This window comes from Charadrius vociferus, unplaced genomic scaffold, assembly GCF_000708025.1.
Source record: "Charadrius vociferus isolate BGI_N301 unplaced genomic scaffold, ASM70802v2 scaffold190, whole genome shotgun sequence".
Classification (NCBI taxonomy): Eukaryota; Metazoa; Chordata; class Aves; order Charadriiformes; family Charadriidae; genus Charadrius; species Charadrius vociferus.
The window spans coordinates 6059755-6082078 of record NW_009646608.1 but is presented as its reverse complement, the minus strand read 5'-3'; the positions used below and the strand labels follow the sequence as shown (position 1 = coordinate 6082078).

Below are 22324 nucleotides of genomic sequence, written 5' to 3'. Positions count from 1 at the left end.
ACTACAGGATAATCAGAAGAAGTAACAGGAGCATGTCAGGTGCCTGCGCCTGTGAGGTTGGGACTGCCTGCTGAAAACTAGACCAAAGCCACTGTTTTGGTCCAAACCCACACCATTCACCAATGCAAAGAGCATCGTGCTTTAACACCACTCTTCGCTGCATGTATGCCAGAGCAAAAGCTGCCTATGTTTTTTTGGAATACCCTGTGTCTGCCCACAATCTCTGTCAGCAGAGTTCTGGGAATCAAAGTTTTCAAAGATGATTAAAACTGTCTTGTTTTCATAATAATTGATAATCGGGTTTGGAGTATTAACTATTCTGACAGATGAAAGATCACAACTCAAATATTTTTATTCTTATGCTGAGATTTGAGAGCTTAGAGAAAACCTGTTATTTCCACTCATTCATGAAAACACGTATTAACACAGATCATGAATTATATTGTAAGTGTACATTAAACTGTAAGCGTACAGTTCTGAATTATTTCTAGAAGAAATATGAAAGGAAAAAATTCCACTCCCAGAGTGACAAAGTTTGGTCACATTTCTAAAATTTCTCACATTTGGGCTTTCTTAATACAAGTCAGTAATTCTTCTGATATTTTGAGAGGTAAGGGTAAGGCCATAGGGCGTTGCTATTCTGTTGATGTCCCACAATTTCCTGTGTAAGACAGACAGAAAGAAACCTGCATAGTCTTGCAAAAACCCACAAGCAGTATCATTTTTCAGATCAAACGAGGAAGAGGGACAGAACTCGCTTCTGGTGCATGCAAAGAGGCAGCAAGACAATTCAGAACCATTAAATTCACCCTCGAGCCTTGAAAGCCTATGGGCTGCTCTTTAGTATGTACCATTTAACAACAGAGCATTTTGACTTTTTAGATCGAAAATCTGGTTTCAGGGACTTTATTCCTCCAATTCAACTCTTCAGCAGGCAGACAGTTCCTCCAACTCCTCTGTATCACTAATATTAATAATTAAAAAACCCAAAAGCTTCTTTTCTGCATCAGTGATCACAAAAAATACAAAAAAACAAGGCAGAGAGCTATTAAAAATTAGGGTTTTTAGCTTGCCCATTTGTTTTAGAGCATGCTAAACCTTTCAGCATTGAGTAGCTGTTTCAGGAAGCTGGGGCCATCACTGAAAAGTTCAGACGTTGATTTAAAATGATCCAGCGCTTCAAAAGGCATTAAGAAAAAGTCATCCATAGGCGAGACAGCAGTGATGGCAGCAGTAAAGCACTGCCACTTCTGTAGGAAAAAAGTAGTTTACAACAGCACAGGAACTACAGAGTCTCTGCTGCTGGTTATCAGTCTTTTCCACGGTATTTGATGGCTAATTTAAGATGCTATGGCAGAAAGAACCACTCTCAGATGTGCGCGTACAACCTGGGCCCTGACCAAACCTTCCTTGTGGCATTCATTTTCTGGCCAATGCAGAAAACTTACACCAAATTTCTGTTATAAAAATAAGGAACTAACATCTATGCTAAAACATATGACATTGTTGGATTATTTTAACTCATTAGGATACAGAGAGTTAAATTGGAATATATTTGATTTTCTAAGTAGCTTCAGAAGCTGCTAAGAAAGTGGAGCGGGAAAAGGAAGAGGATGAATTTGAGAGCTTATAATTGTTAATGTTTTCCATTTCCCATCAGGCTGACACAGAGTGTGTCTCATGCAAACAACTTTGCTGAAATCTCTTCCAGGAAACTCAAAACTGCCATTCGGGATTCGGCTGGCTGCTCCTTCCCCTGCTCAACGGAGATGCTTCAGACACCGCTCAGCTACCAGAAGGAACAGCCAGAGACAGAGCCTCCTGCTCCAGCCCGGGAGCAATTATCGTACACACTTCAACTCATCTCTAGGCTAGTGGAGTAAAAAATATTACTAACAGTGAGGAATGGAGAGCCCTGAGCTTCAGTGGGAAAAAGCCATTTTTGTCTGCATATTCTACAGCTCTGGGTTGCTGCATAAACCAGCCACCATTCTGGTCTCAACCACACAAACACTGCTGACCTTATCGAGCTACAGGCATGAGAAACCGCCCGATAAGAAAAGAGAACAAAATCACCAATCTCACAGAAACCCTCCGCTGTGGTCCCCATACTGCCTACCCTGTAGCGCACGTACTTCACATGCACACAGGTAGTTGCCATTTGACCTGTGATGCAATTTCACGTATAAAGGGAGAAGAGGGTTAGTATTTCCTTTTTGTACCACGCTGATCTCCCCGAGGGCTCACCGAAGCAGCGTTTCAGAGAACTAAGCAATACACTAAAGACGGGTGGGACAATTTTTCCCCATTGGAACTAAAAGCCACAATCCAAGCCAGCTTTCCCTGTCCTCCATCCATCCTAACAAAGCACCTCAGCCCCAAGCCATAACATGCAGCTGAAATAACCAAAGTCCTCTAGCTGACTGATACATCCGAACAAGCAGGGGCGGAAAAGCTCACGGGATGCTGAGATGTCCAAGCACAGGCTAGGAAGGAGGTTGCAGGACACCTCCTTGCAGCCACGACTCATTTCAGTCCAGCTTCCATAAGGCAACATGCTGCTCCATGAATCACTATCTCCAAAGTCTCCCTCCCACCCTTAAGCAAGAGGAAACTAAAGTGTAAAGTTTGCATCTCCCATGTCAGATTTAACGAAAAACAAAAGGAAGGGAGGGAAAACTCCCCGACTTACTTGCACAGTAGTACGAATCCTTATTGAAAGGTTTCATACAGTGGTAACAGGTTGCCTGGGCTACAACGGCGGTTGCAGTGAAGAGATGTCCGTTTAACAGCTTCTTATCTTTTTCCTTCTCCTTGGAATCTTTGTCCTTCTCTTTAGTCTTCTCTTTATCTTTCTCTTTTTCCTGCCGAGAGAAAATGAGCACATGCCCTGTTAGTTTGCAGAGCTCTATCCTTTAGTTACAAATTCTTCAGTGTTTGCCTTTGGCACTATGACGATATCGATCAGTGCACACCTTAACAATAGTCACGTATCTGCACAGCTCTGTTAAAAAAGTCAAGTTTCCAGCCCCCATGGATGTGGATTAACATATTACCGACTCGCAGAGCCTTCTGCCTGAGTATCTCACCACAGAATTCACAGAATTCACAGAATTGTTAGGGTTGGAAGGGACCTCTGGAGATCATCTAGTCCAACCCTCCTGCCAGAGCAGGGTCACCTACAGCACGTTACACAGGACAGCGTCCAGGCGGGTTTTGAATGTCTCCAGAGTGGGAGACTCCACCACCTCTCTGGGCAGCCTGTTCCAGTGCTCCACTACCCTCAAAGTAAAGAAGTTCCTTCTCATGTTAAGATGGAACTTCCTATGTTCAAGTTTATGCCCATTACCCCTCGTCCTATCACTGGGTGCCACTGAAAAAAGACTACTCCCATCCCCCTGGCATCCTCCCATTAAGTATTTGTATGTATTAATAAGATCCCCCCTCAATCTTCTTTTCTCTAGACTAAAGAGACCCAAGTCCCTCAGCCTTTCCTCATAAGAAAGGTGCTCCAGTCCCCTAATCATCTTTGTTGCCCTTTGCTGGACCCTCTCAAGCAGTTCCCTGTCTTTCTTGAACTGGGGAGCCCAGAACTGGACACAGTACTCCAGATGCGGTCTCACCAGGGCAGAGTAGAGGGGGAGGATGACCTCCCTCGACCTGCTGGCCACACTCTTCTTGATGCACCCCAGGATGCCATTCGCCTTCTTGGCCGCCAGGGCACATTGCTGGCTCATGGGCATCCTGTTGTCCACCAGGACTCCCAGGTCCCTCTCCACAGAGCTGCTCTCCAGGAGGTCAGCCCCCAACCTGTACTGGTGCATGGGGTTATTCCTCCCCAGGTGCAGTACCCTACACTTACCCTTATTGAACTTCATAAGGTTTCATCACCAGCGGAGATGAAACTGAGTCTTTTCTGAAGGCAGCTATTTTCTTCCACCTTTGTTTTATATTTGCTTGGTTTAATGACTTACCTCTTCTTCTGGGCTCTCATCAACCTCTTCAGCACTTTCAATGAATTGTGTTAAATACAAACACCACGTGTAATGTGTATCAAACTTTCAACACAGTTAATTTTTAAGGCCAACCCATAAGACTTGTGCTTTGCATCTGCATTTTTAATGGAGAACACAAGCTCAAGCTCCTCCTTGGTGCCTGTACAGCATCACTGCCAGAATATTCCCACCTCCGTTTTCCTTCTGACTGTTCAACAGTTTCATACAACCCCAAGTAACTACGTGAAGCTTGTTGGGGAAATGATTCTTTCAAAAACTTGAAATATGGGATCATGGAAAGGCTGACAAACAACAGCAACACCGTAAAGGATTATCTTGTCTTCTGGAAGCCACAGTTCAACCTCCGGGCTACTCAGCTTAGGAAAGATGGCAAGCACAGCCAGCTTCTCCAACTTTCAACAGGGGTTTTGCGTACCTTTCTATCGCTACCTGAGATAGAAAATGCTAAATACTAAAAATTTGAAACATTTTTCCCTGCAGCCTTTCGTGGATTTGGAATTCTCCCAAACAATTTTTTAAGGAAACTCCACAGAAAAACTCCAAATTTGAATTACAGTGTCTCCTTGTCTTTCTATGTACTACTCTATGAAATGTTTACCGTACAATTCAGTTCCAGATCTTTAACTCTTACTGCAGATTTCATGGCATCTGAAAGAGAAGCTTAACCAGAAATTGGTAAAGGCTTCTGTAAGCTTATCTTTGCATTTTGTTATGTATAATGCCACATGCCCTTTGCTAAATATTGTCACAGCCTAAATATCAGAGTGCTGCAGAGCAGCCCACGTGAGCAACCGCCATGAAGCAGTTAAAAGAGGCACTGAGCTCTGCAGTCACAGGGTGGGGGGGGACGGGGACTTTTGAGCCTTTGATGACACACTCAAATGATTAGTAACTCAGCCTAAGGTCTCCCCTCTCCCAGCACATGGCAGGCAAAACGCCAGTGTTGGAGTCTCTCCCTGCAAAGCCTCATAAAGAGAAAGTCTATTTACTGGCCCCAAATGCTATTTTTTTCTGCAAATAAGCAAACCCAGGAGCATTACAGTATGGAATAATCCTGTCTGAAGCAGAAAACACACCAGGAAGAGTCTGCTTTGTGGCACATCTCTGCCTCCTTTAAGCCATCAGCTGGGATCACCACCCCACGTAAACCTCCACAGCCGCATTCTCCATCCCCTGACCTGCCCACCTTTAACCATGCCCAGTCTGGCAAGATTCAAGAACTAAAACTCTGCAGTTTAGTCCTTGGCCGATGGTACCAAACTGACATCTGGAGTTATGCTCCATTGCCAGAACTTGTGAAGCTCCAGGAGAAACGATCACCCTATGCTCAAGGCAGATCTTGCGACTCCCATGCTTAAAATGCTGAAAGGAGATTTACCACCTTATACTTTAAATGTACCTGGTGTTTACTGCAAATCCCAGTAATTCTGGAGTCTGGAATAATACCCTGTCTTCATAAAATCACTGTAAAAAACCATTTTAATTAAAGCTGAACGACCCCGGGAAAAACAGGAAACGGGTGCACCATCGTCAAGGAGGAAACAGCAAACTTCTCACACGGGATGCAGCCATACCGCTGAAGTACAAGGTCTCAAAACGAGACCTTATGGGGTTTTTTTTTTCTGCAACAGCTACTGGACGGGGTTTTTTTGATGAAGGGACTGTAAAAACAAACCCATTCTCCTGCGCTATCGGAGCTGCCAGCGTGACTTGAAGCACGGCTTCACGGCTGAACCTGCGCCGATGTGCGCTAACAGACATGAGGGGTACCACAACTCCGTCATACGGCCCGAAATAACAGACCGTGCAGCGCATCCCGCTCCAAAATAAACCACAAAGCTCTTACCTCCCAATGCTTAAGTCCTACTAGCTTCACTGTTATCTGAGGTACTTCGGCAAATTTGTTCCATTTTATCGACATCCTTCCCCCGGGGGCAGGAGAGCTGCTCCCCACCAGCATTAGCCCATTGCGACGGCCAAGAGCTGCCGGCACGGCCGGCCGGGGAGGATGGTAGTCAGAGAGGAGTTGAGCAAAAGAGGGAGGGCGGGACGATTGCTGCTAACTTCCTTGAAGATGATTTTAGCTACTTTGCTACTACTTTCATCTTGCCCTACCCTAACTTCCACTGCTAAAAAACAAAAAAAATAAAAATACAGACAGGAAAGGATTGGATTAATATTTTAGAAGTCACATGTCAATACAAGACCACCCATTTAAAAGGCAGAAGGTGGTAAATCAAACCCTCTGTGATGTTTGGGACACAGAAAAATTGAATTTTAACATACCTCAGTGTTGCTATGTAGTACTTCAGTAAACCAAGCGCTGCAGAAGATTTCCCAGACAGAAAGGTTTCATGTGTTTGCGCTCCTCCTGCTCTACAGGTCACAAATATTGCCTGTCTCCTAGTCCTTTCAAACACTTAGAACTCTTACTATATACACTGAAACGCTGTGGGTGGTATAGCACTGCCTAATAACTGCGCAAGTCAAGGAAAAAGAGAAATTACTCATGCTAATTTTTTTGTCGTCATTTCCCAGAAACCCTCTACCCAAATGAAGAATTGAGGTGGATTTTTTTTTTTTTCTAATTGACAGAGACATAGCATGTTTTAGACTTCACAAACGTGAATCAGTGCAAGCTACTGATTTCAAGAGACTTGCTGACTAATCCCTGAATAGCACAAACTATATGCCAGACACGGGTAAATTCACAAACTTCTATCAGTATCCTCTGACAGTTAATACTCCAAACAACCTTTTATTTTTAGGGTTTTTTTACACAACCATTTACACCGTTTTCAAAAGAGCCATTGCCATTAGTAGGCTCAGATGTGCTTTATTTTATGGTTCATCTTAGAAAACGGTTCATTTCTGAAGGTTTGGAGAAAAGTAAAACCCAGTTGGAAAGAAGTTGAAGTCTCTCTGCCTCCTAACAGCCCAGACAGCAACAGAAACCAACTCTTCCTGTCCAACTTCCTCTTTCAAGGTTTGTTGCTTTTCTTTTTAACTCTTGCAGGTTTTCATCGGCCATAATGCTTCTAAGAAATCAGTGTTCCCACGATTTTTTAGGTAAAATTATTTAAGGGTACAGCTGACGCCTTAAAAATGTACGTAATGCAAACATTCCACTGCTAGCAGAGAAGAAACTGTGATTTGAATGGTATTGCGGCTTTTTATTTAGTAAAAATATCAGAACTGACATGAGCTGCAATTTTTGTAATGTGTATTATTGTTGGGAATTTGGAGCAATTCTTTATCCACAGTTTCAGACACAATCATGAAATTGGTGAAATTAGACTGCACCTAATTAACAAAGGCAGAGCAAATATCTCAAAGCACTTCTGTTGGATTTTCTTACCTGTCTCAACCAGATCTCTCATATATATATATATGTATCTGTATCTCCAGTTCTTGCTTTAGAGATTACACACCCAAAGTGCAAGAACCAGTTAACAAATTTCCAGTCTCGTTCACAGGCTGTGCAACATGCTCTGCAACTTCTCGCTAGTGGTTTGCACAGAGGTTTCTATGTAAACAGATTATTTTTTTTTTGACATTATACTTTGCAGCAGGGAAGAGGATTGTCTCAAAGCTGCTCAGCAGCAGCTCTGAGCCGCTGGTACCTGCAGCTTGTGTCTTTAAAGGCAGCTCCATAAAGAGGAACTATGCGTTAGGGTGACTGATCTCGCTACAGCCGGTACCTCACTGCAAAGGTGATGCAATCCTCCAAAAACGTGTATCAAAATGTGCGTTGGGACTATGAGAGCACACAAACCCAGCGATGTTAGAGGAACACTCAGGCTGAGATTTCAAGTGCTTATGTTGGGAAAGGCTAAAATCGAGTTTGCCTGTGCAGATGAAACAGGACCCCTCCCATTCATGCACGCTTCACCCCAGCCTTATCCTGCGATAGGCACAAAGCTCATTATGCCTCATTTTGTTTCCTGTTTGCTACTCAGACACTCATCAGAATACGTAATTATGTGTCTCAGAGGCCTTCCAATAGTATTTACCAACATATTCGCTGCACATCACCTAACTATATAACACACATTGCCCACTGTCAGACATCAGAAACCGAGGGGAGATTCAAGTAAAAAATCCAACCAAGGCCAAAAAACCCCCAAACGTATATTAATCTTCAGGGGACAATCTAAGGCAACAACCACCCATTTGTGTGAAGTATTTAGCATTAATGTAATTATTTCTGTAACCAATGCTGTTCCCAGGAAATTCAGCTGTGCTGAGCAGTGCTTAACCTTCAGCAAATTGAATCCCAGGGTTTCAAGGACGGAAAAAAGGGGAAAATATAAATATTGGCTATCATTTAAAGGTCACAGTTTGAGCAACTTCTCCAGCAGTGCACAGGAACTTTGTGGCAAAGGTAAAAATAAAAGGGAAACACAATACAGCCTTCAGCAGTGAGTCCCTTCTTACAGTTCCTGTCCTCATTTTATTAAACACCTCTCAGGTTCTGTAAAAATTAGATCCATCAATCACTGCGAAGCCGTAACTCACGCTGGAGTACAATCTATTCTCTATAATAAATGAAGCTTCATTCCATGGGGAAAACAGGCAAAAACATTGCACAGAAAAACTCACCTCAGATGCATTTCAATTTCGGGGTGCTAAAATTTCCCATGTGGCTATTCCCTATTACCCCACAGACAATCCTCCCCTCGCAAAAGGAAGAAAGGAAGAATAAAGGAAAGAAAGTCAGGCAAAGACATAAATACCACCATACAGAAACACACTGAAATACAGAATTCATGCTACCTATGGGAATTTCACGGCTGTATAAATCACAAGAAGCACTTACTTTGCTCTTCTTGCTGCTGGACATTTTATTCCTGAGGTAGCTGAAGGTGCGACTGACTTTTGTTACACTTTTACCAGGGGGGACACTGCTGCTCTCTTCAGATATGCTAAAATGAAAACAGAAAGAGGTTGCTTTTACATGCGTCGTCCCGTTCCGTCGTTGTCTGTCCCCCCGCCCCAAGCATCTATTAAACAGATAGATTCTTTTTTAAAATACAAATGCATTTATTATCCAATAGTCATGGGTTGCTCTATGGTGTCATACCAGAGAAGGCAAAGTGAAGACAAAATGCCAATGCAGTAGTTTGTCATATGTTTCAAGGAATCCTTTGATCTGTTTTTAAGCAATCTCCATTCTCCCAACCATGCCATAGCACCCTCTGCTGCTCCCATGGCCAAATAACCACTAACCAGCTCAACAGCATCTGTCCATTTACATAGTCAATACTGCAGATACACAGTCAGTCTTGGCATTTAATCATCGATATTTCAGACAGAAAGGGACCGACATGCACACATCCTTTAAAGAGAGATCTCCTTCCAGAGAAAGGCATATAATGAACTCCGAAAAGGCAGCGACTGTCCTTAACAGAACCACACTGTCTGCAAAGCCTCCCCTGAGAAATGAGAATATCAATATGAAGGAAGCAATGGTTACTTGTATTACTTTAGGCATTTCTGGGACGCCAGATATTTTCTACCAGTCTTTACATGCCCAAGCTTATGATTTGTTCAGCTTCTATGTAAGAATAAGAAATTATGGAGGAAACTATTACTGCATTAAAGAAAAGGACACAGTCCATTGATAGGCAGTAAAACACAAACCAAAAGCAGAACGACAGAAAGACAAATGAAATCAAGGAGGAGAAATCAGCAGTGAGCAGAGGTTAAAAGCCTCCCAGCCACAAAATAAAGCCGAAACTATCAGAGTGACACAGAGACCAGACACACAGCTCCCTCAGTGCCACAAAGGTCCTTCCCCCAGGGAAGTGCTTTTAAAGCCAGCACCCACCAGAAAGATTATCTCCTCTCTACAGCTTTCAAGGATGAAAAGGGATGTATAAAAACATGACTGTTTTGGCCTTCATTATAGAAATATAGCCAGAATTAACAAAAGAGAGGAACAACTACTTTTAGTGTAAAACATAACTCAGGGTAAACTAATACTGTTCAATAATAGGTAATCTGATACGTTATTAGCTATGAATAAACACAAAGCCTTGTCAAAGATACAACCTAGAGCTGACTTTCATACTCTATGATCTAAAATATTCTTCAGCCTTTAGACATACAGGACTAATTTTCACAACTTGTCATTTCAGCTGAAGCGCGCTGGTGCCAGGAGGGCTTCTGGGTGTCCAAACCAGAGCCCACTGCAGAAGTCCCACCAGAATCATAGAATCGTTTTGCTTAGAAGAGACCTTTAAGATCAGCAAGTCCAACCGCTAAGCTAGCGCTGCCCAGTTACCACTAAAGAAGAGATGTGACACCCCCAGAATACCGTACCTCTGAACCGAGGAACCCGCGGGGCCGCCGAACGCCTGTGTACCTGGAAAAGATCAGAGGGGTAGGGGGGGTGACATGTTAGACCGCAATCTTAGCCCACTGATTTTAACAACATAGCTTGCATATTTGGATGGTTCAAGAGGAAGGGGAAATGTTTTCCAGAAGTCAGTGTTTAGAATAGGTTTCACGTGCTGAGGATAAAGCCCGCTCCCTGTATCCTTAGTGCTCTCAAATTCAATGCCGAGGCGAAAGCCTGCTTAGTATTTTTATCGTCCTTCAGCTATTAAGCAAAGGATGTGCATCTGTTAAATTTGCTGGTAAATCAGGGTATCTGAATCAGAACTGCCAATTCAATGACAATAGGTATAAATGAGAATCATTCTGCCACAAAGCTTTTATTTATACAGCACTAGAAAGAATCTATTGTACAACACATCCGGGCTTCATGTATAAAACTTTTCTGCTAGATAAAATTATAGTTCATTTTCTCATCAAAATCCTGAAGCACTTCATAAAGAGTAAGGGAAACAAGAGAAGCCTTATTCTGTTTTCCACGAAACATTACCAGCCTAGGGCTTAGTCACACAACAGTACGCTTGAGGAAAGTCTGACTTTCAACATGAAGCTGAAGCCCTGCCAGTGACACAAATTCTCTTTATACCACACGAAACCTGCGTGCACAATACATTTGGAGCAGATTAGGTAGCTGATATATACCACACGAAACCTGCGTGCACAATACATTTGGAGCAGATTAGGTAGCTGATACCATTTACCAGAACCATCGAAGAATACTGAAAAATCAGGATGATATGATCCAGAGGAGAGAGGGCTCTCTCCAGAGTAACTGGGCTTGCCAGGATTCCACAAAACCCTCACTATTTGCAGTCCTATCTGAAATTCAAGAAGCAGCATGACTGATCATGTTATTAGGCTTCTGCATATACACTGTAAGAAAAACAGTACTTTGGCTTCAAATTCTGTTAACATATTGAAGCTAAGGGTGAATGCAAAAGAGCCACTTGACATCAGAGGCAAAGATGGTCCTCTATCCAAAAGCAGTAAGTGCATTAGGAAAAACTGTGCGTACAATGTTATGCCTTATGATTCTAAAATACACATTTTCCTAACCGCTGATTCAAGTATCAGCACAGCCTGAGACAGAAATATCACTTCTTCACACTGAGAAACTAAAATACAGGCATACTCCACTACCTAATCCCTATTTGGAGATCTCTGTTAATATCTCCCTTGCAAAATCTTTCATCTAATTAATGATCTATCCCAAATACATCAAAGTTAGTAATACTGTAACATATATCAAATGAAGTCTACTAATACTAAGCACTTACTAAGACCTCACAATTAATTTACAGACTCTCAACTCCCTGGTTAACACTCCAGTGACTCTGGTTCACATTTCAACTCTAGTTCACTTTTAATATGGGCTAAGCCTCCTTATTCTTTCCTTTTTTTAATAGATTCATCAATTTGACTGTATTTAAGTATTTCACAACCCTTTCTGTTTCTTTGCAGCTAATGGAAGAAATGTGAACAAACGCTGAATCAAGAGCTGTAATAATTTGATATTCACGACTGTTTTTCAGCACCTTGAGAAAGTAGATTGCACGGGAACTTGAATTATATACTATTTATCTTTTACTGCAATAGTGTTTTATCTTAAAAATGGGGGATTCTTGACACTGGATCCAAACAAAAATCAAGGTGAAAGCCTCTTTATGATTTCATGATCAACACATGATCAACATTCTGCTGCAAGCTATAAAGCCCAAGAAGATGAGCACAGAAAAGCACTCATTCCCTCACCTTCGGGGTTTTTTTTGGGGGGTGGAAGGGGGCAAAGAAGGTGTATTTCCATAATTTCTGTGTTTCCTGTCATAATCAGGTTCAAAACTGAAATGCACAACTTGATTTCACATCCCACAAAAGAAGTTAGTTTTGTTCAAAGGCCAGGACTTCTGTCTATGTCTAACGAATCTGGGTGAGCAGCCAAATCTTGGTGTACTTTAAGTGAACACCTTTTAAGCATCACCCTCCTAAATTATTTCCTAGGACAGCTGGACTTGAAATAATTCACCAAGGTCCATTATGCAGAAAGCAGTGACTGGACTCGGATTGTTTGTTTGAAAGAAACAACTCTTTTTGTTTCTTTCAAACAAAAGAAACCTGCTTGCAACTCCTTAACGCTGGCACTAATTAACTTCTGTGGGTCAAGAAAACCAAAGGCTTCACAATAATTTTCTAAAATGCACAGACTGGCTTGTCCAGCCATCCACATCTTAAATACATGATGTCAAAAAACCTGCAACTAATTCTCCACACTCTAGAGGAAAAGAGCCATGGAGATGTTGAGGAATGGTAACTGAAATGCAAGCGCAATCTCAATACTAACACATCCATCCTCTCATGAGAAATGAACCCTGAATATGGGAAAAAATAAACAAACTGGTCTGGGATTACTAGATGAAAAATGCCCATTGCCAAAGCAGTCTTACGAATAGCTGTGGCTAGACCAACCTTTATATAAAGTCACCACAGTACCCTCAAATACGAGGGAATAAAACGCATGTAAAGAAAGCAGTATTTTTGTTTGAGACAATATCTGACATTGCTTTAAATGCTCATTGGTAACACCAGCACTGTGGAGGGACAGAGATAAGTACTGGCTAACAGAAATACACCCCAAAATTGCTACATCCTAGCCTTACTATTAGGAATTACTTAATTGGTTGGATGCTTTAAAACAAACAAACAAAAAGAAATAATAAGAAAACCCAACAACCAAACAAACAAAACCACAACCAAAAAACCGAACTGAAAAACCAAATCCACCACGAAGTTTAGCTAGGAGTACTTTTTACCATGGGAGCATGACATCAATGCAGAGCTGCGTGTTTGCAGCTCACTTTGTGGAGACCACGAATTGTGAGTTTTGTTAAAGGCAGACGAGAAGGACAGAGCAAAGGGGAAGGAGGAAGCAGCTCAAATATGGAAGTAGGTATCACACCTGGGCAGAGCACAGGACTTTCGTGTAGGAAGGGAAAAATCCACAGTGAAGACCGGGAATGGTAAGGAGGAGAATTTAGATACCTACAACATGGATGCTGTGGAGATTTTTTAAATTCAGGCAGCAACCAAAATCTGTTGGACTGGAAAGCAATTTCCTCCATCCCAGTATGAACACAAGGGATGTGGGCTAGTTTCCATGCAAACCTTTGATTTCAACCAACTAATGCAGCTGCTCTGAAGTTTCTTTTTAGCTAGAGAATTATCTGTTCTGGTTTATTTCAACAGTCTAATAAAACATGCTTAAGAAATAGGAAGCATTTTCAATTATCTTTGATAAGCCTATTTGAAAAAACAAGAGGACACTAAATTACTTTAATTTAATCTACTGCCTTAGCTGGGTTTCTTTTAGCAACGGAGTTTGCAGGAGGGAAAAAAGCTACCATATAACATTCGCCTGTTTCCCAACAAGACTATTCTGATTATAATATCAGGACTTAGATATGAACACCTTGACGATTTAAGGTGTCTGGTTGCGATGTATGCATTTTGCTCAGTAGGGGAACTGTGATAGTTGTAAGCAAGATTTTCAGAGTTTTGCATCAGGGCTTCTCCCCTCTTCTCGTACTTCCACCGAGCAATACACTCACTCTCACCTATGGAGGACAAGGATCTATCTCTTCTGTTAACTCCATGCACTGCAACAATCTCAAGGCAAGTATTCTGGTTTAAATAAAAAGGTAACAACTGTATTGCTGGTCAGAGTGGTGGATGATGATATTTGCACATGGATACAGACCAAAACTAACCAGATGAGACATAATGCTGCTGATGTACAAGACCCTTCGGATTATAATCCTTTTACTCTGCCATTAGTTAGTATTCAGATACAGGACTAAGATAATGCTGTTAGACATCACGCAATGGAAAGGTTAGTTCACTGTTTGCAAGGTGAAACTTCGAGGTCTAAAGCAGAAAACCAGATTTCCCTGTGTTTCCACCCATTATGGCTGCAACACACAGAAAACAATTACTTACTATCCAACTCCTCCTCCTCATCACTGGAAGAAGAGCCAATAGAAAAGAGAGTTTTAGACTTAGGAATGAGTGGAGAGATGCTGAAGGAGAAGGAGATTCTTCTCGATGGTCGAGTCCGGCCCTGGGCTGAGAAGTGGGTTAACAGCAGACATTAGAGCATGCTTGAAAATGCATTTAATAATAAAAAGGAGAGGAAAGCGGCCAAAGCACACTAAAACCAAAGCAAAGGAAATGTCTGCGAAGCAGCTGGCTTCAGAAAGGGCACCAGAAGCAAAGAATTGAGAAAGTACAAATTCTAGAGGATGCAGGTTTTGGGGGATGCAGGTCTCACTGCATGCTTAAGTCGAGGTTCAAGGTTTTCTTATCTTTGCTGTCATCTTTTTACAGGAACTCTTAATGAAGACTTACATGTGAACAGGTTTTTTCCCCAAACAGAACACCAACAACTTAGTGGATCTCTGGACAAAGAGCATCTGCTTCACTGAAATAACTGACAGGGAATCAAACTAAAACAACTCAAGATACTTGTTTAAGGTTGCTTTTTGCAGTTAAATGACACCAAAGCTGCTGGGTATAGCAAGGATACTTTATCCGAAGTGTTGCCTTTATCTGCCTAGAAGGTTGCTGCCACTTCTACCTCTGAAAAAAAAAAAAACCAGCAGCATTTTGGTAATGTTACGCACTTAAAAGCTTCCAGCTTTAAAACGGAGAGACCTAAATTTCCTTTCTTTTCTTCTCCAATATAAAACAGAAAAAACAGGCATCCCTTCTGCTGCCGCCTTCTAAAACTCACAGTCCTCATTATAAAGAAACTGCCTAAACATGAGAAAAGCCCCTCCGCCCCGTCTCCTGTCCTTGCCTGGAAGAAGTCTACCAAACACAGTGCCAAACTCAGCAATCGGTCAATGACATCAAATCTCTCAGTACCAGTAGGATAATGACAACAAGTTTAATCATCTCTTCTGCTACATGCTACTGCTCTGCCTTCTGCTTATTTCAATTTGCAAAGTTATATTTATCTTCCAGCACTATGCACTTTTCCAGGAATCCCTGCTATTTGTTCATGCCCTTGTCTACAAACTTTGCAAATTAAAAGGGTTTACTGTAATTCCTGTTTAAAAATAATTCAATTTTAAGAGCAGCTCTTGCACAGCAACAGCTTTGCAACAATTCTTTATAAGTACATTCTTCTCTGAAAGGAGATGTAGGAGCCAGCTAGCCGCTCTTAACTGAAATTGCTACACAGCCTCTTATGGAGATGCCTAAGGGCTGTATTTCCAAAACCTTCTCATCGTACAAGAACAGGCAGAAACCTCCGAGCTGTGACCTGACCAATGTCAGGTTGCTGGATACCCATCGCTCACATAGTACATCAGTTTGTCCTTGGAAAGATGACTGGGACAGGGCTGGGCAAACTCTGCCTATGGAAGAGGTCTGACCTAAGGGTCCTACACTGAGCATCTACAGCTTCAGCGCATACATTCAGGCACTTCTAAGTCATTCCATGGCACACACAAATCAATTTGCTTGCACAGCAGGGAAAAGAGGCTAAGGACTTTATCAGTATTAAAATTCTAAGAGAAAGAAACAGCAATTATTACTCTCTTTGAATAAAACATGTCCTTTCAGCCACATAAAAAGAGCAATTTTTGTATTGCTGCTATCATACCCCAAAACTGAATTCAGAATATAAAAATACTATCTGAGGAATATCCAATGCAATGCAAGCAATGCAAAGCAAACTCCCCTGAAATTTTCCTTCAGCCATTAGTCATAAATGCCAATCGCCTGGAGGAGATTTGACTAAAATTATGCGTACGCTTTTCCAACATAAGCAGAACAACCCTAGAGGGACCCAAAGAAAGGCATTTAAATTGAAGAATTCTTAGCAAGGTTCATGCATTAATTTTGTTTAGACTGCCTTTCAAAGGAGTTGTTCCAGTGTCCCAGACCTGAAGAACATGACTAGGCAACACTGCTTTCTTCTGTAGTCTACTGTCTATTTAGACTAAAAGTCAAGATGAACAATAATACTTTACTGTAAATAGAACCACCTCCTCCAGCACAGTTCAATTCAACTTCCATTTCAGTGGTTTTATTTATAGCAGTTCCTGGCTTTATAACAATGCTCCACACTGGAAATTTGCTATTCCAAAGCTGAAAGCAGTCTTCCGAGCACTCCAGCCAACAGCTCTTGTGACCTCCCTCTGTAAAATGCTGAAGGATTAACAGTTGTGAATGGCCACAGCAGCTCTTGGAACATCTGAGGCATCAGATGGAGTGTCAGTTAGAAACTCAGTCTTGGAAATTGCTCCTGCCTCAGTACATATGACAATAAATGGGAAAGGTAAGAGAAGGCCCTCCATGTTTATTCATTTGGATTTTGGTTTTGAAGCTTTTGTGCAGAACGCGTTGCTTTCTTCCCATTCAGACACATTTGCAGACAGAATTATTTTTTTTAAACACCTACCACAAAATTATGCAAGTGTAATGAAGAAATAAATTCTTCCTAGAATTCACCTCCATGAAATCAAGGATTTATGCTTGCATAACTCTGCAGTATTCTGCTGCAATAACATCAACATCAAACCTAGGTGATACAAGGGAGTTTATACACCAAGACCTTCTTGTAAAAGGCACTAAGATGCTTCACATGGACTTACGGTCACAGCTCAAGTAACACTATTTCTCTTTCAAAGTGACTGAGGAAGAATGAAGTGATTTACTGAAGTTTCCAAAGTCAGGAGTGTCAGAGTTGGGAAGAGAATCCATGACCTAAATTTTCAAGGTGAGTCATCCTTTTGGATGCTCACATCAACTGCCTCAAATGCATTAATTTTCAGAAACCACCTTCCTATAAAAATGAGGCCCTTCTGAGCTGTTGCAAATTAAGTACTGAGAAAATAAAGCTCACAGGAGCGTTAGTAATTCTTAACTTCAGTGTCCAAAACGCACAGACATCCGCCTCAAAGCGGACTAACCCTGCTATTTCTTCCACAGCCCCTCTGGAAAGCTTGCTACACCTTCTCTTCTGTCTCAACGAGACCATTGTGGCTAGGCCGACTCTAGAAGAAGATGGGATAATCAAACCTGTCCACCACAAGCTCAGGCCTTGGTGGCATTTTTGACGTGGGTCATAAGACAGAGAAGAGCAGGAAGGTGGCAAGTTGTCTGATTCCAAGATGTAGGCACAAATCCTCTGCTGTTGTAGCCCCCTGCCATGGGCCTGAAGGAAACTCTCAAGGGAGAGGGAGACGAGCCTCAGCTGGCCAGGCTCTCTCAGCCACCAAGAGCATGTTTTCTGGGAGCTAGCTGAGTTATTTATGGTGTTTGGTTAGCAACTGGATCCAATGCCAATAAAATGGTTGCTTAAAAAAAAAAAAAAAAAAAAAGAAGGCCTTGAGCCCAAGGAGGAAAGAGGGTGCGCCATTACAGAAAGCAAGAGCCGGTCTCTTCATGGGACAGATCTGACAGTGTTTTGGTTACCGTTGCTGGGGGACACACACGTTAGGCCACATGCTTATTAATCATGGAAGAATGATGGCAAAGTATTAAGAAACATCTACTACAAAGCATAACCTCTGTGAGCTTCCTCCAGCAAGCCTCCTACTTGAATAAAAAGCCTTTCTTAAAAGCACCTTTCCCTTGCTCAGCTTTGCAAGGAAGAAACATGTTAATAAAGAGGAAAAGATCAGAGACCATCACTGATTGACAAGATGTGATCTAAAATGTCAATACTGTTTCTGGCTGGCAATTAATAAAACGAAAACACGTGTAACATGGCCCTTCCTAAGCACATCCAGCTGCAGCCTTTTGAAAGACTTTTTCAGCTGAAAGAATCAATTCACTCAAGTTGCAAAATTAAGTGCTTGTTATCGCTTCAATTAAGCTAAACTGAAAATTTTCACCTAATCATCTTCTATTATTTTATTCAGGAATGAGATGCAATAAATTACACCCAACTGCCCCAAAACATTTAAGTCAAAATAAATAGCAACAAAATTCCCCAATGAAACAAAGCCATGGATTCTCAAGTTTTCACATATAAACTTCCAAAAAATTCCAGAAGTAGGAAAATAAGATCTCAAGTGGGATTTACCTCGACAAAGGAAGAAATCCTGAAAGGATGCCAAATTCAAACTTTTTTCGTTTTTAAATAACAAACTCAATACATCAGAGGTTTTGTACCAGTAATCTAATTAAGGAAAAACAAACAAAAGAAACCCAACAGAACTGGAAATATGAAGGATACGCTGGGAAGAACAAAATATGGATCTAAACTGAATGGGTTCTCCCTTGCGACCCACAATCCCAGTGAAGCAGTGAAACATATATTTCACATAATATAGGAAAGCAAGAGCAGGTACGAGCAAATTCTGCCTTGGGAAGGTAGCGGGATATACTTAATAATACAGATGACAGAATGGATAAGGATAAGGGAAAATTGCGTTACTCACTGTCCAGCACTGGTTTACTAATTGACATTAGAGACATAGATTTGGTCAGTGTAGATGAAACAGCGGAAGAACAGAAATTAAATCCTTGCGGCTGCGACGTTTGATGCATCTGCAGAACAGAAAATAACCACGCTCAGTAAATATGACAAGCACGACAGCACCATCCCAACTACAGACTACAGTTCAGTGCTCATGTTTACTGAAATTCTCATTTTCAAACAACAGATAATTGAAATAATCCCGGTATAAAGTAATAGGTGAGAAATGCAAGGACCATGACAAATGCAATTAGTGTTGCACAGGTGAAATGCAATTAGTGTTGCACAGGTGAAATGCAACATTTTGTTTTGCTATTTAAGTGTAAGACAACAGAGAGACTCTGGCTGCTTGATTTTCTTGCAAGATATTACAAGATGGATATTTTTTAACTGTCTGATGGCCGCTAAAATTACTGCTGTGATTCCAACTCCTGAGCATGACTAGACTCTGGTTCCACACGGTAAAAAAATCCGATGCCTAACATTGCGTTCCCCAAAAACACCATTCCTCAGACATGAGAGTCGTGACATAACAGCTCTTACAGGCCAGATCTTGTAAGACCCATTTACTGCCTTGATGTACGTCAATGACTCGAGGAGGTAAACAGACTGGCTGGCTAATGATTCTGGCATAAACCCAGAAAATACTACGGCTGAAACTTCAAACTCAGAAACCCAGGGTATTTATAGTATTTAAGACTATAATTGCTTCTTTAATAAAAATAAGCAGAAACTCATAATACTGTGGCCCATCTGTCCTTAATAGCTATCACAGACTTCTGCTCTAGAGAGATTGCTCTAAATTTTTTTAATATTCAATTAACATTTTGCCAAACTGTTGCTTATAATAATGAGCCTTTTGATTCTGGTTACAGCTATGAAAGAAAAACAGTATCTTTATTTTCCTCCCATGATAAGAAAATAACCTGAAAACTAACAGATAAATTACTACTTGGTACTTGTGCGCATTTCAGGTCTGCAAAAGGCAGCATAAGCTTTAATTGTGAAAGCCTCACAACACATGTGACTGATAGTATCACTATATCCATGCTAAAAAGTTAACAACTTTTCCATAATTACTCATGCAATAATTACTCAATTAGAAGAAGAAAACTGGGAAATTTCTTGCTCTTCACCCTAAGACTTCACCCATCGACCACATTGTCCCGAAAAAACAAATAGCAACTGAAGAGACAGGGGAAATTCCTCTGTGTTAAAGATGGAAGGCTTTAATATTACACATACAGGGTGGAAGCCTTCACAGTGAAACTCCGTCGTGGGAGAATGACTTCACAACATTGATACAGTGTTTTCTAGAAATCTGACAATAGTTGGACAGCTTTACCTGGTGATTGTAGTTTCGGATTTCCCCTTGCTCAAGTTCTTCAGACAGCAAGACCAGGGACCCGCACTGATTGCTGGCAAGCGGACTCCGTCTGAGGTCTTTGGAGCTCAGAGAAGAAGCCTCCAAGTTTGTAGAGGGCTTCTTGTTCTCACCAGAGTCTCCAGCAAGACCTTCTAGGCTGTAACTGAAGAGAAACCATGGAGGTTAGATCCTGACAAACTCTTAGGGACTGGTGTCTTTCAGCACATAGCACCTTCGAGTGTAAAACACAATGCATTCACTAACTGAACTGTGCAGGGAAACGCTGACGTTATTCCTCAGCATCTTACTTGTCAACAACCAAGTGCAGGTAGCAGTGGAGGGATTTCTATTTCATAACTAATACAGCAGCATCTTTGTGCCTCTAATGAGACACAGTAGTTGCTTGAGAACGACCAGCTTGGTCAATGGAATGGGCTTTCCTACTTTTTTTTTTTTTTTCCCCCCCTCCCTCTTGAATGGTGTACAAGAAAATCTAGAAACACCTCTTCTGAAGATTTTGGTATTTACGTATATTCTCTTTGCTAGCTTTTTATTAGGTTATCCCTGGGAATAAAGCCACCTAGATTAAACTACCTGGTATAGCTCAGTGCTGCCTGTCGTGGACCACCACCACTCCCAGCAGCTGCAAAATCAGCTCTGGGCTGCATGTAATGTTCATCTCTGCAGAGACATCCTCTGAACCTATTCAGCACTTGCCACTGCACAAAGCTTCAGCACTGATAATGTCCTTCTTTCTACCAAAGCTGGTTGCTTTTTTTCCTCTTCTCTCTGTTTGGCTTTTTTTGTTTGGTTGTTGTTTTTTTTTTTTTAATGATTTTATTAAATAAATGTTGTCTTCATCAGCCAATCAACCCTATTTTATCATTTGCTGATGAAACTATGTCTGTCCTATGGAGCCAGACATAATCACTCAAAGCTAAACAAAATACCAAAGTTTTGCTTGCAGAATTGGTAGTAATAAAAGCTTTGGCCAACCTCTGCAGAGGTTCTCACCTACACAAAACAATCCCTCTTTCACATGTGACTACTTCCATCTCATCTTTCTTGGCCCCGATATTCTGCTTCTGACCCTCCTGTTCCTTATACGCTAGCATCGATAGACCCACTGCAATGCCAGTGTGGGTAATGTGCAAGTTTTACAGATTCACCTCCTGGTACACTAGCACAACTCCGTGCCTAATATATGATTTTATGAACACAAGGTCCTGCTAGCTTGAAGCAAGGTCTACCCCAGATATATATCCCAACTTGATGGTAATCGTGACATCTAAGTGGCCAACAAGCTGACATATAAGCAAATGAAAAGGAGAACACACTATAGATTGTACAGATTATTTAAACAACCAGAGGAGCTTTAAATTCAGGTAGACTTGCATAGCAGTGATTAATGTTCTGCATTCCTTTAGAAGCATTAAATGAGTGATAAATATGTACCTTCAAAGTAAAAATTGCAATAGACCTTAAATAAGAAGATTTAGTAAATTTTTTAAGACTTTTTTCATGGTAGTTAATAATAAAGAAGACTGGTTGAGGCATTTACAATTTAATCTGCTTTAGGAAGACTTTGACTCAACAACGTATATCAATAGCAGGCATTATAGAGTTTATTCTAAAACACCTGCAAAGAGAAATGAGTCCCATTTCAGCCGATTATTTAGGGCAGAAGAACATTTTTTTCTTGCATCCTAAGGTGATAACAATGATGTTACATAGTACAGGAAAAAAACCCACGTAGTTTGTAGTGACACAAACAGCTCAAAATGCAAATTTTAGCCCATGAAATAGTCATCAGTGGGTGATACTGTTCTGTAATTTGTTGGTCAGGGTATATAGATCAAATGTAATTAAATCTGTTAACAGGAAGGACAGATTAACTCCTTTCTCAATAACTAGTGATCAGAAAAACAGTTTAATAGCTCTACCCACAACCTGCAAACTGACATAAGAAAGCTATGAACTTATAAAATCTGAGAGATTGGCTTCCAGGCAGTATCAGGTGAAGATCTGACCTGCAAGCATCAATCCCAACTCTGGGAC

At 41.3% G+C, this 22324-nt stretch overlaps 1 protein-coding gene across 1 annotated transcript in view; it reads right to left on the bottom strand.

The window, feature by feature from the left end:
• The window catches only part of AKAP13 (A kinase (PRKA) anchor protein 13), a 73435-nt gene that overhangs the window by 21652 nt on the left and 29459 nt on the right, over window positions 1–22324 (bottom strand). Inside the window, exons 5-9 of the mRNA XM_009887179.1 lie at window positions 20246–20429; window positions 18863–18971; window positions 10341–10383; window positions 8836–8941; window positions 2693–2864 (exon numbers count right to left, since the gene is read on the bottom strand). Coding sequence (XP_009885481.1) covers window positions 2693–2864; window positions 8836–8941; window positions 10341–10383; window positions 18863–18971; window positions 20246–20429 — 614 coding nt within the window. The remainder of the gene's footprint in view (window positions 1–2692; window positions 2865–8835; window positions 8942–10340; window positions 10384–18862; window positions 18972–20245; window positions 20430–22324) is intronic.